General features: G+C 66.3%; 2 protein-coding genes across 3 annotated transcripts; one reads left to right on the top strand and one right to left on the bottom strand.

Annotated features, from left to right (window-relative positions):
• Window positions 1-1,433: 1,433 nt before the first annotated feature.
• On the top strand, window positions 1,434-8,738 carry SNX17 (sorting nexin 17). The gene is made up of 15 exons (XM_026090037.1): window positions 1,434-1,466; window positions 2,803-3,147; window positions 3,673-3,790; window positions 4,268-4,332; window positions 4,442-4,552; window positions 4,988-5,078; window positions 5,305-5,392; window positions 5,793-5,862; window positions 5,969-6,061; window positions 6,228-6,431; window positions 6,795-6,917; window positions 7,058-7,135; window positions 7,302-7,376; window positions 7,759-7,800; window positions 7,892-8,738. Exons 1-15 carry the CDS (start codon window positions 1,434-1,436, stop codon window positions 8,009-8,011), a joined length of 1,656 nt encoding a protein of 551 aa, XP_025945822.1. The 3' UTR covers window positions 8,012-8,738.
• A 204-nt stretch (window positions 8,739-8,942) lies between these two features.
• On the bottom strand, window positions 8,943-12,859 carry ZNF513 (zinc finger protein 513). Of its 2 annotated transcripts, none has more exons than XM_026090053.1 (3): window positions 12,792-12,859; window positions 10,401-10,991; window positions 8,943-10,078 (listed from the first exon to the last, which is right to left on the bottom strand). In XM_026090053.1, exons 1-3 carry the CDS (start codon window positions 12,829-12,831, stop codon window positions 9,327-9,329), a joined length of 1,383 nt encoding a protein of 460 aa, XP_025945838.1. In that variant the 5' UTR covers window positions 12,832-12,859; the 3' UTR covers window positions 8,943-9,326. The 2 variants fall into 2 exon arrangements, with proteins under 2 accessions (XP_025945838.1, XP_025945837.1); XM_026090052.1 differs by having other exon boundaries at window positions 10,401-10,994.
• Window positions 12,860-12,865: the final 6 nt, after the last annotated feature.

A 12,865-nucleotide genomic window follows, 5' to 3' on the forward strand; every position in this document is an offset into this window, starting at 1 on the left:
GCCCCGGGGTCCGGAGGGCAGCCACGGGGAGGTCCCGTGCTCCCCTGCCCCCAGGTCCGGGGGGCGGCTGCAGGGAGCGGAGCGTGACAGGCAGCACGGCGCAGCTCCTGGACCTCTCCGATAACCTGCTGGAATCCCTGAATCAGCTCCCTAGCTTCCTGGCCCTGCCTCTGCGGTGGCACCTCCGCCCTGGCCGGGAGCGCTCGTTTGCTCGTGGGAATGGCAGGGTGGCACTGAGCGGCTCTGGCCTGGCCGCTTGCGGGCACCCAGCCTGGATCTGGGCCAGGGCCCCTCTGGGTGGGATTTCTGCTGCCGGGCCGTAAGCAGGGAGGTATCGCTGCGGGTCCCCGTGGCAGCCCAGCTCTGCGCCGTGGGCTTGCTCTCCGGCCGGCGTGCCGGGGGCTGCTCCAGCCCCGCTGCAGGGCGGTGGGGTCCTGCCTGGGTGTGTCGTCACCTTGCGCAGTCCCTTCTCTGGGTGCGAGGACGTGTGTTTCTGGTCCGTAAGGAGCACAGTGGTGCGGTGGGGCCCTGGTGAGGGCTGGTTTTGGTCCTTTCTCAGCCCCGCGTTCCTCAGCAATGCTGACGAGGTGGCAGCAGGGAACGGCTGTCCCGCATGGGCTCGGAGATGCTGAGGAAAGGGTGCTTGTCTCCTGTAGCCAAGGTGCGTTAGCCCCGCCTGGCATTTTGGGGGGACAGAGAGTGGGGCCTCGTTTCCAAAGCCAGTGTCTCCCCTGGTGGCCTCGATCGGGACCGGTGAGGGTGGCTCTGCAGGGCGCTGTGCCCGGGTGCAGCCTGTTGGGCATTGCCCGTAGGGGATGCTCGGGACGGTCCGTGCCTGGGGGCGGGAGGCCGTTCCCCACCGCCCCGGCATTCCCGGCCCTGCGGTGGGCTGGCTGCTGGCCGGAGGCAGCGCTGCGGCCTTTCCTGGGGGCTGGAGCGCAGCCACAGCCCACCAGCCCGTCCGCCCCCCGGCTTCCTGTTTTGTTTCTGCGCGGCGTGAACGCCCTCATGGCTTGGCAGCTCCGCGGCGGAGCGGGTCCCCGGTGTGCCAGTGCAGATGCTGGGCTGAGGCAGCGCGCTAGGGTGCCTCGTGCCCTGGCTGGAGCGACCCGGGCCCTGGCAGCGTGCGCTCTCTCCTCTCTGCTCCGCTCCATCCCTCGCGGGCTGGCAGGGAGAGCGCTTGGCGCAGAGCAGGCTCTCGCCACAGGCTGTGGCTAGGCGAAGGCTCCTCTGGCTGTACAGGCGAGGGACGGCGGTGGGGACGGAGGTGAATGAGTCCAGTGCTGCGTTCCTCTGCTCGCTGTCTGCGGGGAGGGCAGGCTGCCTGTGGGCCTCACGCGGCGGGGCGCTGGGACGTGTCGTGCTGGCCTGGGATGGCCAGGCAGTCCGCGAGGAAGGAATTCCCTGCCCTGTGGCAGGGGCTGTTCGTGGCCATGCACCCGCAGGAGAAGGAGGAGGAGGCCAAGGCGGGCGGTGGAGCCCGGCACTGCGTCCCAGCTGCACGGTGCCCGCTCTCCAGAGCTGGCTGCCAGCCCCTGCTCTGCTGGTCTGGGCCCAGCCTGGATGCCGCGCTGGCCGCAGCGTTGCTGCACTGACGTTTTCGGGAGGGCTTGTGGGGGCCTGAAAAATGAGCTGAAAAATGAGCTGGCTGCCGCCTCTCCTCCTCGCTGCGGGGGTTATCTTTGCATGCTGACTTGGGGACACCCAYGTCTACGAGGCTGCAGAGCGACTCCTCGCCCTCCCTGTGGCTGGACAGAAGCAGRGTTACACCTTTCTGGTGTCAAACAGACGTATCCCTTTAATGCGCTAGTACTTTTTGAGCAGTTTTTACCATATTTACTGAGCTGCAGGTCTGTGCTGGCGCTGACTCATCTTTCGATGAGCAACACACCAAAACCCTTCAGCACCTTTATTGTACTTGTGTGTGCGAGTCCTGGGTGTTTATCTGATCCACTCCTCACTTGCTAAGGTTTGGTCTGTGGCTGCTGACAGCATCCTCTTCGGGTCCTGGCTGTGCTGGAGGGGGCTGGCGAGCGGCTGTGCACAGGGGGGGCTGTTTGTCACATGCACCGAGGGGGCTGGATCGTGGCCTCGCAGAGGCAGCCGCAGGGTGCCCGGCCCTGTCCTGCCCGTCCCCCGAGCTGCTGGAGATGCTGTCTGCCGAGAGCTGGGAGAAGGCCCCTGGGCTGTGCAAAGGGAGGGCGCCCGAGGGGCACGGGCGCTGCAGAGCCGTGGGCTTTGGGGCAGTGTGTGGTGCAAGAGCCCTGGCTGCTGCAGGCAGGATCGGTGTCTCTGGGCTAGGGTCAGTGCCTGCAAGACGATTGCAGCTCCTGCGGTGGTACTCAGGGCAGGCAAGGGGAGCCAGGTGGGTCTCAGCTCTTCTTGGGGCATGGGACAGACTGTCCTGCTCGGTCCCAGGTCAGGGCAGCGCGGGGCTGACGTTCCTCACGTCGCACAGCTTCCGGGTCACCCGACTGCGGAGCGGTGTCAGGGGCTGTGCTTGGCAGAGCAGGCCTGGCCTCCCTGGAGCTGCAGGCTTTCCTGGCCCGTTTACAGGGAGTCTTTCCATGGTAACTTGGAGCCAGACGCATCTGAGCCTTTCCAGACAGCATGTCAGGGCTGAGCCGACCCTTGGCTCAGCTCCTGCTGGTGGCTGGAGCAGGCTGAGAGCTGAGCCTGGGGCCCGGCTCCTCATTACATCCCCTCCCTCTGGTCACTTGTGTGCGACCACCTCTCCGAGGGGAGCAGCTGAGCAGAAACGGGCCATGTGGTCTCCTGGGCTGGCTTTTCCTGCCATCCTAGAGGGTGCTGGATCCCCAGCGCCACGTGCCTGTGCCCTGCCCACGGGAGAGACGCTGGGGGACACCCGGTAGGGGGTTCCCTGTCTCCCCTGCGGCTGGGGGAGCATCGCCCCTTCCTGGGCTGCCCCCATCTCCCTGCCCCTGGGCTGGGCCCCGTGCAGGCTCCTTCCTGGGCTGGCCTGCGTCCCCGCAGCCTGGCAGGCCTTGGGGCCCCTCCGTCCCCAGCACACGCCTGCGAGCGCTCGGTTCTGACGCACGTTTCTCCCCACAGGCCTACAACATTCATGTGAACGGTGTGTTGCACTGCCGTGTGCGGTACAGCCAGCTCCTGGGGCTGCACGAGCAGGTAGGGAGCCCCGAGGGCGCTGGCGGGAGCTGGTCCCCGGCGGGGGTTGAGGCACTGTGGCAGATCGGCCTCCCCTCGGGGCGGCTCTGCTGGGCCTTGTGCTCGCTGCATTCCTTGCAGGCGAGGTGCCGGACCCCATGGGGTCGGGGCCCAGGCTGGCAGCCCGGTGGGTTGGCCGCCCTTGGGCACTGCGGTAGTGCACCAAGTGCTGCCGGAGAGCTGGAGGAGTCGGGCTGTGCGGTGGCTGTGAGTAGGCCTGTGCTGTCCAGGGTTGGACCTGCCTGCCCCGAAGCATGGGACTGGGCGGGTGTCGCTTTCTGGTCCTTGGCGTTGGGTGCAGGCATTCTCTCACGCTCTGCAAAGTCCTGCCTGAGTTCTTGCAAACTGTTGGGTGCCCATTTGGATGGGAAAGTGGTCGTGAGCTCCCTGCTCCCCTTGTCGGGGCCCCAGAAACCACTGGGAAGTGGGAGTCAGAACAGTCACCCTCTGCCTGGCAGCTCTCATAGTGCTGTGCTCTCTTCCCAGTTAAGGAAAGAGTATGGCGCTAATGTGGTTCCAGCCTTTCCTCCAAAGAAGATCTTCACCCTCACCCCAGCAGAGGTAGAGCAACGACGGGAACAGCTGGAGAAGTACATGCAGGCTGGTAAGCTGGCTGTGACTCATGCCCCACTCTGCATGCCGTGGCTCGATGACTGCTTCCCTCTTAGGGTTGCTCAGGGCACTGCCCAGATCACCGTTCCTATGGCCCAGCTGCCTTCTGGACCTGGATTTGACCAGTTCCTCCCCCCAAGAGCTCAATTTGCTGTGGCCCATCTTGACATCCCCAGCCTTGCCCGGGTAATAGCTGGTCTTGTCCACTGGATGTCAGCTGGCGAGGAGCAGGACAGGCAGGGCTGCTCCTCTGTCCCCAGCCCTTCCCTTTCCCCGGGCTGGCAAAGGTGGGGACCTGCTGGTGCCTCCAGCTCCAGGGAATCCGTAGCTGTCTGTGCGCACATCCTGCACACACATGCACATTCAGTCCGGGTACAGTCAGAGGGACTGTGGAATAGATGGGAAGGGGCAGGGAGCTAAGCAAATTTCCACGTGCTGCCTGACTCCTTGTCCGTGTTCCATCATCCAGTGCGGCAGGACCCAACGCTGGGAGGCAGTGAGATCTTCAACAGCTTCCTGCGCAAGGCCCAGCAGGTGAGGGGGCGGGAGCTGCTGGATGTGGTGGGCTGCGGGGGCAGCCTGCGCGGGGTGGGGTGGTCTGTGGCGCATGGGGCTGAGCTGCTAATCCTGTTACTCTCTCAAGGAGACGCAGCAGATACCCACAGAGGAGGTGGTGCTGGAAGTGCTGCTCTCTAATGGCCAGAAGGTCAAGGTCACCATCCTTACCTCGGACCAGACGGAGGATGTCCTTGAGGTGCCAAAACTCTTGTGCTGGGCTGGACCAGCCCATTCTGCCAAGCCTGTGACTTCTTATATTTGCAGGATGTGTCCCCCCCAGCCTGGCAAGCCTTGAGGCAGCCCTCTCACCCTCTCTCCCTTATCCCTACCCCAGAGCAGGGTTGTCTTGGGTGCCAAGGAGCTCTGGGGCTGGTTACGGTGTACCTGTGCCCCTTCCTGGGCCCGGCTCCGTGGCAGCAGGCCCCCAGTTGTTTCATGGTGGCAATGATTCCCCTGGCCCTGCTTGTCCGTTTGCACCCCCTGCCCTGGCCCCCAGCTCGGCTGAGGCCCTGGCTTCCTGCTGGTGGGAACCACCCCTGATAATGCACACAGACCGGATCCTGCCATGGGGCTCCCGGGCGAGGACGCTGCCTTGCAGTGGGAAGTGGTGACTTCCTGTTCTCGCCCCCAGGCTGTGGCCTCCAAGCTAGATCTGCCTGATGACCTGGTTGGCTACTTCAGCCTCTTCCTGGTGAGAGAGACTAAGGACGGAGCTTTCTCCTGTGAGTAGAGCGCGTTGGGGGCAGCCCTGCAAGGGCTGTGGCGAGGCTGCTGCCCTGGGAAGGGGAGAGCTGTGCCCTGCCCAGGGGCAAGAGCTGCCTTCTTAGACCCAGGTGGCCCTGCCCCGGGCGGCAGGGTGCTGGCAGGTTCCCCCTGTGTGCCCCRGGTGGTGGGGGGCTAGTGGCTCCCCCTGCCCTGAGCCACTGCTGAGCTACCATTTCCTTGCAGTTGTGCGGAAGCTGCAGGAGTTCGAGTTGCCGTACGTGTCTGTCACCAGCCTGCACAACCCCGAGTTCAGGATCATTCTGCGCAAGAGGTGAGCTGCAGAGCCCAAGGGGCAGCGACCGCTGGAGCAGTGGGATCGTGTCCAGGGTCTCCCTGCTTTGCAGAGGAGACACCCCCTTCCCTCCTGCCATCACAGCTGATGGGACACTTTGACCGCTAGGAACATGCCTGGCTGTCCCCAGCAGTGACACCTGGGGCTGGGCTGCCCTTTCCGGTGGGCTTGGCCCCTGTGTCTACTTTCCCAGAGACAGCACTTCTTCCTTCTGGCAGCTGATGGGGAGGAGAGGAGTGGAGCATGGGCAGCTGAAGGCTACCCAGAGGGAGCTGGCCATGAGAGCCAGCCCAGCTGCTGGTCCCAGCATGTGAGGTGTTATTCACCCCACTGCTGTTAGGAGATGGGGAATGAGCTGACCTGTGTGGTTTCCTTCTAGCTACTGGGACTCCTCCTATGATGACGATGTAATGGAGCATCGTGTGGGGTTGAACTTGCTGTATGCCCAGGTGAGTTGGGGCAGCCCAGATGGGAGAAGAGGAGCACTGCATCCCCCAGCTACCACTGTGCAGGGTCTTTGGGCCCAGCTGCTCACCAGCCTCTGCTTGTTGGCAGACGGTGTCGGACATTGAGCACGGATGGATCCTCGTCAACAAGGAACAGCACCGGCAGCTCAAGTCCCTGCAGGAAAAAGTCTCCAAGAAGGAGGTAGGGGAGGGTGCGGTGCTGTGTCTGGAGCAGTCCAAGGCACCAGGCTGGCACTGGCACTGCTCCTGTGGGCATCTGTGGTGCCTGTTCCTCACCTGGAGGGCTGGGACCGAGGTGTGGTGAGAGTGTGGCTGTCTGTGCTGAGCTTGCCTGGCTCTGCCCACAGTTTGTCCGCCTGGCGCAGACCCTGAAGTACTACGGCTATCTCAAGTTCGACCCCTGCATCACCGACTTCCCTGAAAAGGGATGCCATGTCGTTGTCAGTGCTGGCAACAACGAACTCAACTTCCAGGTGCGGCTGCCGAGTGAGCAAATCAAGGAAGGCAGCTTCAAGGTCACGCGCATGCGGTGCTGGCGGGTCACGTCCTCGGTGAGTGCCGCTCGCCCGCAGGGCCCTGGGAAGCAGGGAGGGCTGCTTGGGGTCTGTCAGGACCCTGCTGTGCAAGGCTGCTTTAGCAGCTCTCCCCAGGGAAGCCGCTGGCTGTGTTGTCTGCACCCAGCCCGTCTGGCCTGGGGAAGGTCTCAGTTCTGGTCTGGGGCTGAGTGGGGTCATTGGTACGAGCATGGTTTGAGAGGCTGCTGCTGCTGTGAGAAGAACTGACGGTGGTGAAAGGCCAGTGCGAGTTGGGCAGGCGGTCTGTGGCAAACTCCCAGCTGGGCAACTGCCCTTAATCAGCGCAGGGGGTCAGGGAAGTCCTCTGAAAACCTCCAGCCCCAGCGTGTGTCCTTGCAGGTACCGATGAGCAATGGTCCTTCAGGGAGCAGCCCAGGGAAGTCAGAGGTGAAGCTGGAGCTGGCTTTTGAGTATCTAATGAGCAAGGACCGGCTGCAGTGGGTCACCATCACCAGCCCACAGGTAGGGCTGCCTGCATGCCAGGCTGGCAGCAGGGAAGGGCGGGAGCAAGGGTGCAGCCCTGGGCTCAGTGCAGGGTGCCAGGAGGGCCATGGGTGTGCAGAGCTGGGCTCCAACAGCCTCGTGATGCCTCTATCTTGCAGGCCATCATGCTGAGCATCTGCCTGCAGTCCATGGTGGATGAGCTGATGGTGAAGAAATCCGGAGGCAGCATCCGCAAGGTGAGGGTTGGGGCCGGATGCCCTCTCTGGGGGGGTCCCATCCTGCCCCAGTGACTCCATGGGGTCTGTGCTCGGCCCCACTCGTTCCTCTCGGGTCGGGGCCAGCTGCACTCCCAGAGCTGCCTGTGAGGACCCTGTCACTGAGCTGAGCCTCCTCCCCCTGCAGATGTTTCGCCGGCGGGTGAACGGGGCCCTGCGGCGCTCTGACAGCCAGCAAGCTGTGAAGTCGCCACCACTGCTGGTGAGTGGGACCTCGCTGCCCTGGGAGGGGAGACTAGTGCTGCTGGGGGCTTAGTTCTGTGCCAGGTACCCGAACTAGTGCAGGAGCCCAGGGGCCCTGAGGGGTGACACTGGCCTCACTGTGCCCTCCTGGGGCTGGCAGCAGGGAGGGGTCGGGTCAGGGGACAGCAGAGCTGCGGTGCCTCCCTCCCATAGCCCCGGGAAGAGAAGGTCCCAGGCCTGTCCCCAGTAACCAGGCTCCCTAGAGGAGGGATCTAGCAGCCTTGGGCCTTGTTCCCGAAGGGTTAGTGTGGTTCCTGGGGGCAGGGATACAGGAGGGTAGTGGGAAGGGTGGCTGGGGTGTCCTCCTGCCTCAGCCACTGCCTGACTGCGGTGTCCCGCAGGACTCGCCTGACGCCTCCAGGGAGCCGGTGGTCAAACTCTCGGTGAGTTGTACGTGGGCACGTCAGACGCTGCCACCCTGAGCCTGCGCGGGGATAAGTAGGGTCTGCCCTAACGCGTCTCCCCTTTCCACAGAGCAAGCTCACCTCAGTCAGCCTACGAGGGATCAGCCACTCCAGCTCTGCTAACGATGTGGGCGCTAACGACTTCCATGGCAATTACGCCTTTGAGGGCATTGGCGATGAAGACCTGTAGTCGCTCCCCCTTCCCATGGACAGCACTGGCCTGAGGGCCCAAGGGCCTTCGCTGAGGAATGTACAACCTGCAGACAGGTTGCAATCGACGTGCCTCTCACCTGCTACCATCCACCTTCCCCTGCTCCCCAAGGGCTGGGGAGCTCATCCCCAACCCGCCATTGCCTTCAGGGTGGGGGCAGCTGAAGTCTCCTGCCACTGGCTTTCAGCGAGGGGCGCTGTGCTGGAGCCCAGCTGGGAGGGGGCTTGTTCCCAGAACGGCACCAGCCTGACCCAAGCAGCGGGCCCCAGCTGAGCCCTGGAGCAGGTGTCGCGGAGCCTGGCCCAGCTCTGGAGGGCGCAGAGCTGCCCCCCGCCCGCCCCAGGAGGGCCTGGGCCAGCACCAGGCCTGGCCCATAGCTTGCCTGTAGTGCCAGTGCAAGCGACCAGCTGCGTAGGGGGGTGGCTGCCCCAAGGTGGCTGGGGGCAGCAGCCTGGTGGCACCGAGCGGCCCTTGTGAGGCTCCATAATGCCAAATTAGCGTTTAGGTCTCTGCTCAGAGACAGACTACATTAAGCTGTCTCCAGTGGGGCTCTGTGCAGAGCCCTATTTCTAACCCGCTCATAGACTCCAGCGTAATCTAGGCTTGTAACCACGTATCTCCTGCTGCTCAGACCGACCGGAGCATTAATGGACAGTAACCGATGTTTACACACTGCAATGATGATTAAAATGGATCCTGATTGGTACTGGGCCGTCTGTTTGAGGCAGGGGTGGGAGGGGGGCYGCTGCCCTTGCCCACACACGTTGGCAGCCCTGCGCCTGCCCTTTCTGGGAGCAGAACAATGCCCCCAGGGAGAACAGCAGATAACAAAACTGACTGTTTAATGCTTTTATACACAATATAAATTACACTGACTGGCATGGCAACAGCCATGGAGCCAGTCCTGTTCCCCCCACCCCCTCACCCCATTTCCCCCAAACTCCGTCCGAGGAAGGCTCCAACAGGCAGGAACAGGGTCCCTCCCCAGGGACGCAGCACCACCGCTATAACTGATCGTGGCCACACTGGCTGGGGTGGGCCCGAGCCCAGCAGAGCCGCTGGCCATGGCTTTGCCCTGCCCCGYGGGGAAAGGGCTGCTGGAGACCCGGTCCCTGCTGCCCCCAGCGCAGCTGGCCCTGATTAAGGCAGCCCGAGCCCCTGTGGAGTTCCTGCTGTCCCTCCCCCAGGGAGGGCAGAGCCACCGCAGCAGGCCCATGGCCGGGATGCCCCACAGCTGAGGCACCCCAGGGCCCCACGCAGGGCCAGGCGCCCCTGCGTGGGGCTAAGTGCTGTCTCAGGGCAGGGCTGCGCCCACAGCAGGAGGGGCCAGGAGGGCTTTGGCATTGCGCGGGTTTACCCAGCTCTCAGCTGTGTGGCCGTGGATCTTCTGGTGGCGCTTGTAGTTGTCCCAGTGGCCGGTGGTGTAGGGGCAGTCCCGGCACTGGAAGGGCTTCTCGCCCGTGTGCCGCAGCATGTGCCGCTTCAGGTTCATGCTCTGGTTGCAGCTGTAGCTGCAGAGGCTGCACTGGAAGGGCTTGTCGCCCGAGTGGATGCGCCCGTGGCGCTTGAGGTTGGCCAGGTTGCCGCAGGCATAGTCACAGAGCTGGCACTTGTAGGGCTTCTCGCCCGTGTGCACTCGCTGGTGCCGCTTCAGGTTGTCGAGGTGGGCGGAGGCGTAGGGGCAGAGCGGGCAGGCAAACGGCTTCTCCCCGCTGTGCGTCTTCATGTGCCGCGCCAAGTGGTTGGGGTAGTGGGTGACGAAGGGGCAGAGGCTGCAGGCAAAGCCCTTGTCCCCTGTGCCCTTGCGGGGGCTGGCGCCCGGCTCGGTGCCCAGCACTGCCAGGCTGCAGCGCCCACAGACCTGCTCGGCCAGGCCTTCATCCTGCGCAAACCCATCGTCCAGCACCAGCCCGCACATGCGGCACGTGAAGGGAAAGAGCAGCTCAGGCAGCGCGGCTGTCTCGTCGCCCCGCAGGCGAGCGCAGCCGGGCAGGAAGGGGCCGTTGCTGCTGCCCACGTGCAGGCTCAGCTCCGGCAGCAGCGGCTCTGCGGGACAAAAGCAAGCAGGGTYGTGAGCAGGGCGGCGCAGCCCGGGCAGCCCCCAGCTCCAAGCAGCCCTGGCCACGAGCTGGGGAAGATGCTCTACCTGCGCCGTGCCCGGGGAAGGTGAGGGCACAGCGTGAGGCTGGCGGCAGGTCACGCCAGGCCTGGCAGGCCCCAGGGGCTTGAGGGCGAGCGCTGGGATTGGCATGAAGGTAGATGGTGGGATATTGCCCGTGGGGGCAGCAGGGGGGCTGGGTCCCCACCTCCCCCTGCCCCGGGCTGTGCTGTGGGGTGCCCCCAGGGCTGGTCCCCCCCCCCCCGTTACCTGGGTCCTTGTCGCGCCGATGGGACCCCTCGCCTTCAGGCAGGCGGTGGCTGAGCATGTGCCGTTTCAGGTTGCGGCTCTGGTTGCAGCGGTAGTCGCAGGCAGCGCACTGGAAGGGCTTGTCCTGGCTGTGGACCCGTTCGTGGCGCTTGAGGTTGCCCAGGCTGCTGCAGGCAAAGCTGCAGCACGTGCAGCGGTAGGGCTTCTCCCCTGTGTGCGTGCGCAGGTGGCGGGTCAGGTTCACTAGCTGGGCAGAGGCGTAGGCACACTGCGGGCACGCAAACGGCTTCTCCCCGTTGTGTGTCTTCATATGGCGCTTGAGGTGGCTGGAGTAGTGGGAGGCGAAGGGGCAGAGCTGGCAGGAGTACACGATGCGCTGGCTGCGGCCCCCCTCGGCCCCTGTGCACTGCAGGCAGCTCTGACCCAGGCTGGCGGCCAGCTGCAGCCCGCACTGGCGGCAGGGCAGTGCCGCGGGGCCGGGCTCCCCACCCTCCTCGGGGTCGCTCTCCACGCTCAGCTGCTGGTAGCCGGAGGAGCAGTCGTCGTCGCTCAGCGTGTAGGCTGGGATGGCGATCTTCCCCACCAGCGTGTCTGCTGGGAACAGCRCGGGGATGGGGCAGCGTCAGGGGGCGGCTGCTCCGGACGAAGCCCCTCGGTGCCACCAGCCCCGGTGGTGGGCAGCGCTGGCCACTTTGGGGGTGGCACGGGCCCGATGAGGGCAGCCACRGCCAGGTGAGCACTGGGGGGCTTCGCCCACCCTGGCGGCGCCCAGGAGCGGCCCCGAAGCGCCGCACGCCCTCGCTAGGGACGTCAGTGTGAGGATCCTCACAGCCGTGGCCTGTCCTAGAGCCCCCCAGCGAGCCCTGTTCCCTAGCGCTGCAGCTGGCTGAGCCCATCGGCTCAGGGCCCTCTGACACCGGCACTGCTGGGCCAGGGCAGGGGGAGCGGTGGCGGTGAGAAGGGGTCAAGCACAGCTCGCGGCACCCACCTGCCCTGGGCAGGAAGGCTCAGCCCCGTAACGCCTGCTCTGGGCTCTGCTCTCAGCTGTGGCGCAGCCGCAGCCCCAGGGCCGGCAGCCAGCCGGGCCCCCGCGGCCCGCGCCGAGCCCCAACACCAGCCAGGCCCCCACACCGGGGCCCGCGGGAGGGAGCCCCAGGCGCCACAGCCGCACCCCGGGAAGTGCTGGCCGCGTCCCCTCGCTACCGCCCGCCCCAGTGCAGCTCCCAGAGCCCTGCGCAAAGTGCAGGGCGGACAGGGGTGTCCAGCAGTAGCCTCACTCGTGCCAGGGAACACTGCAGTCCTGCCTCACGCCCCACGGAGGGGCTCCCGGCTTTGCAGCCCCCAGCCACGCAGGTGCTGCCCGCATAGGACAGCGCTGCCCCAGGACAAGGACGCAGCCAGTGGCGGCTCTCCCGAGGTCGACACCGGGGCCCCCAGGTGCCGGTGCTGCTCCCTGGCTGGTGCTGGCAGTTGAGCGCAGAAAGGAACATTTCTGTGATGGCGAAAGGGCCGCCGTGAAGCGCTCTGCACCCTCCCCACGACAGGCAGCGTCTGGCTCCACGGCGGGCGCCTGCGACAGAGCGGGCTTTGTCCTGGCACCAGGCTCTGCCGGCACGTTGCAGGGAGCGCAGCCCTCGGAGTGGAGCCCCGTCTGCCCGGCAGCTGGGGCCGAGCCCGGCGCAGCCTGGAGCCGCCCAGGCACGCGGACCGCGGCGCTCGCCGCCGTGGGGCAGAGCCACACCAACGGCGCGCAGGCGGGCGGACGGGCTCCAGGAGCCGGGCGCCAGTGCCCCTCTCCACTGGGTAAATCCCCGCATCGCTCGCGGCTCACCAGGCGCCTCGGCAGGGCGCGACCAGCTTCGGCCCCCTTGTGCGGCACCGGAGACGGGCCCGAAGCGCGGGGAGGCGCCGGGCCGGGCGGGCCCGGAGGAGACGGCCCCGCCGCTCCCCCACCGGCCCCGGCGCCCCCGAGCGACTCCGGGCGCTCCCCGGCGGGAGGGGAGGCCCCCCGGGGGCCGCAGGCCGTTACCGGGGTCACCATCGGCGGTATTACCCAGGCAGCCGTCACCGGCGGGGCACCGCCGCCGGGTAGGGGCCGGTAACCGGGGGAGGCGCCGGGGCGCGGCCGTTACCGGGTGCGGGTCGTTACCAGGGGACGCTCCGGGGAGGGGCCGCTGCCGGGCGATCGCCGGGGCGCGCTGCTGGACTCCCCGCGGGGACACCGCCCCCGGGAGGCCACTCCCGCGGGGACACCGCTCCCGGCGGCCCCGCTCGCAGGCCGGCCCGCGGCCCAGCAGCAGGTCGCCGGGCGGCGCCGCCGCTCCCGCCGCCGCCCCGGGGCCGCCCTCAGCGTTCGTTGCAACCCGCCGAGCGCCGCCGCCGCGCACTCACCCTTCACCGGCTGCGGGTGGCTCTGCTTCCGCCGGGGCATCGTGGCGGGCCCGGTCCGGCCCCGCCGCCCCCGC

This window comes from Apteryx rowi, unplaced genomic scaffold, assembly GCF_003343035.1.
Source record: "Apteryx rowi isolate R43461 unplaced genomic scaffold, aptRow1 scaffold_847, whole genome shotgun sequence".
In the NCBI taxonomy this organism is placed as follows: Eukaryota; Metazoa; Chordata; class Aves; order Apterygiformes; family Apterygidae; genus Apteryx; species Apteryx rowi.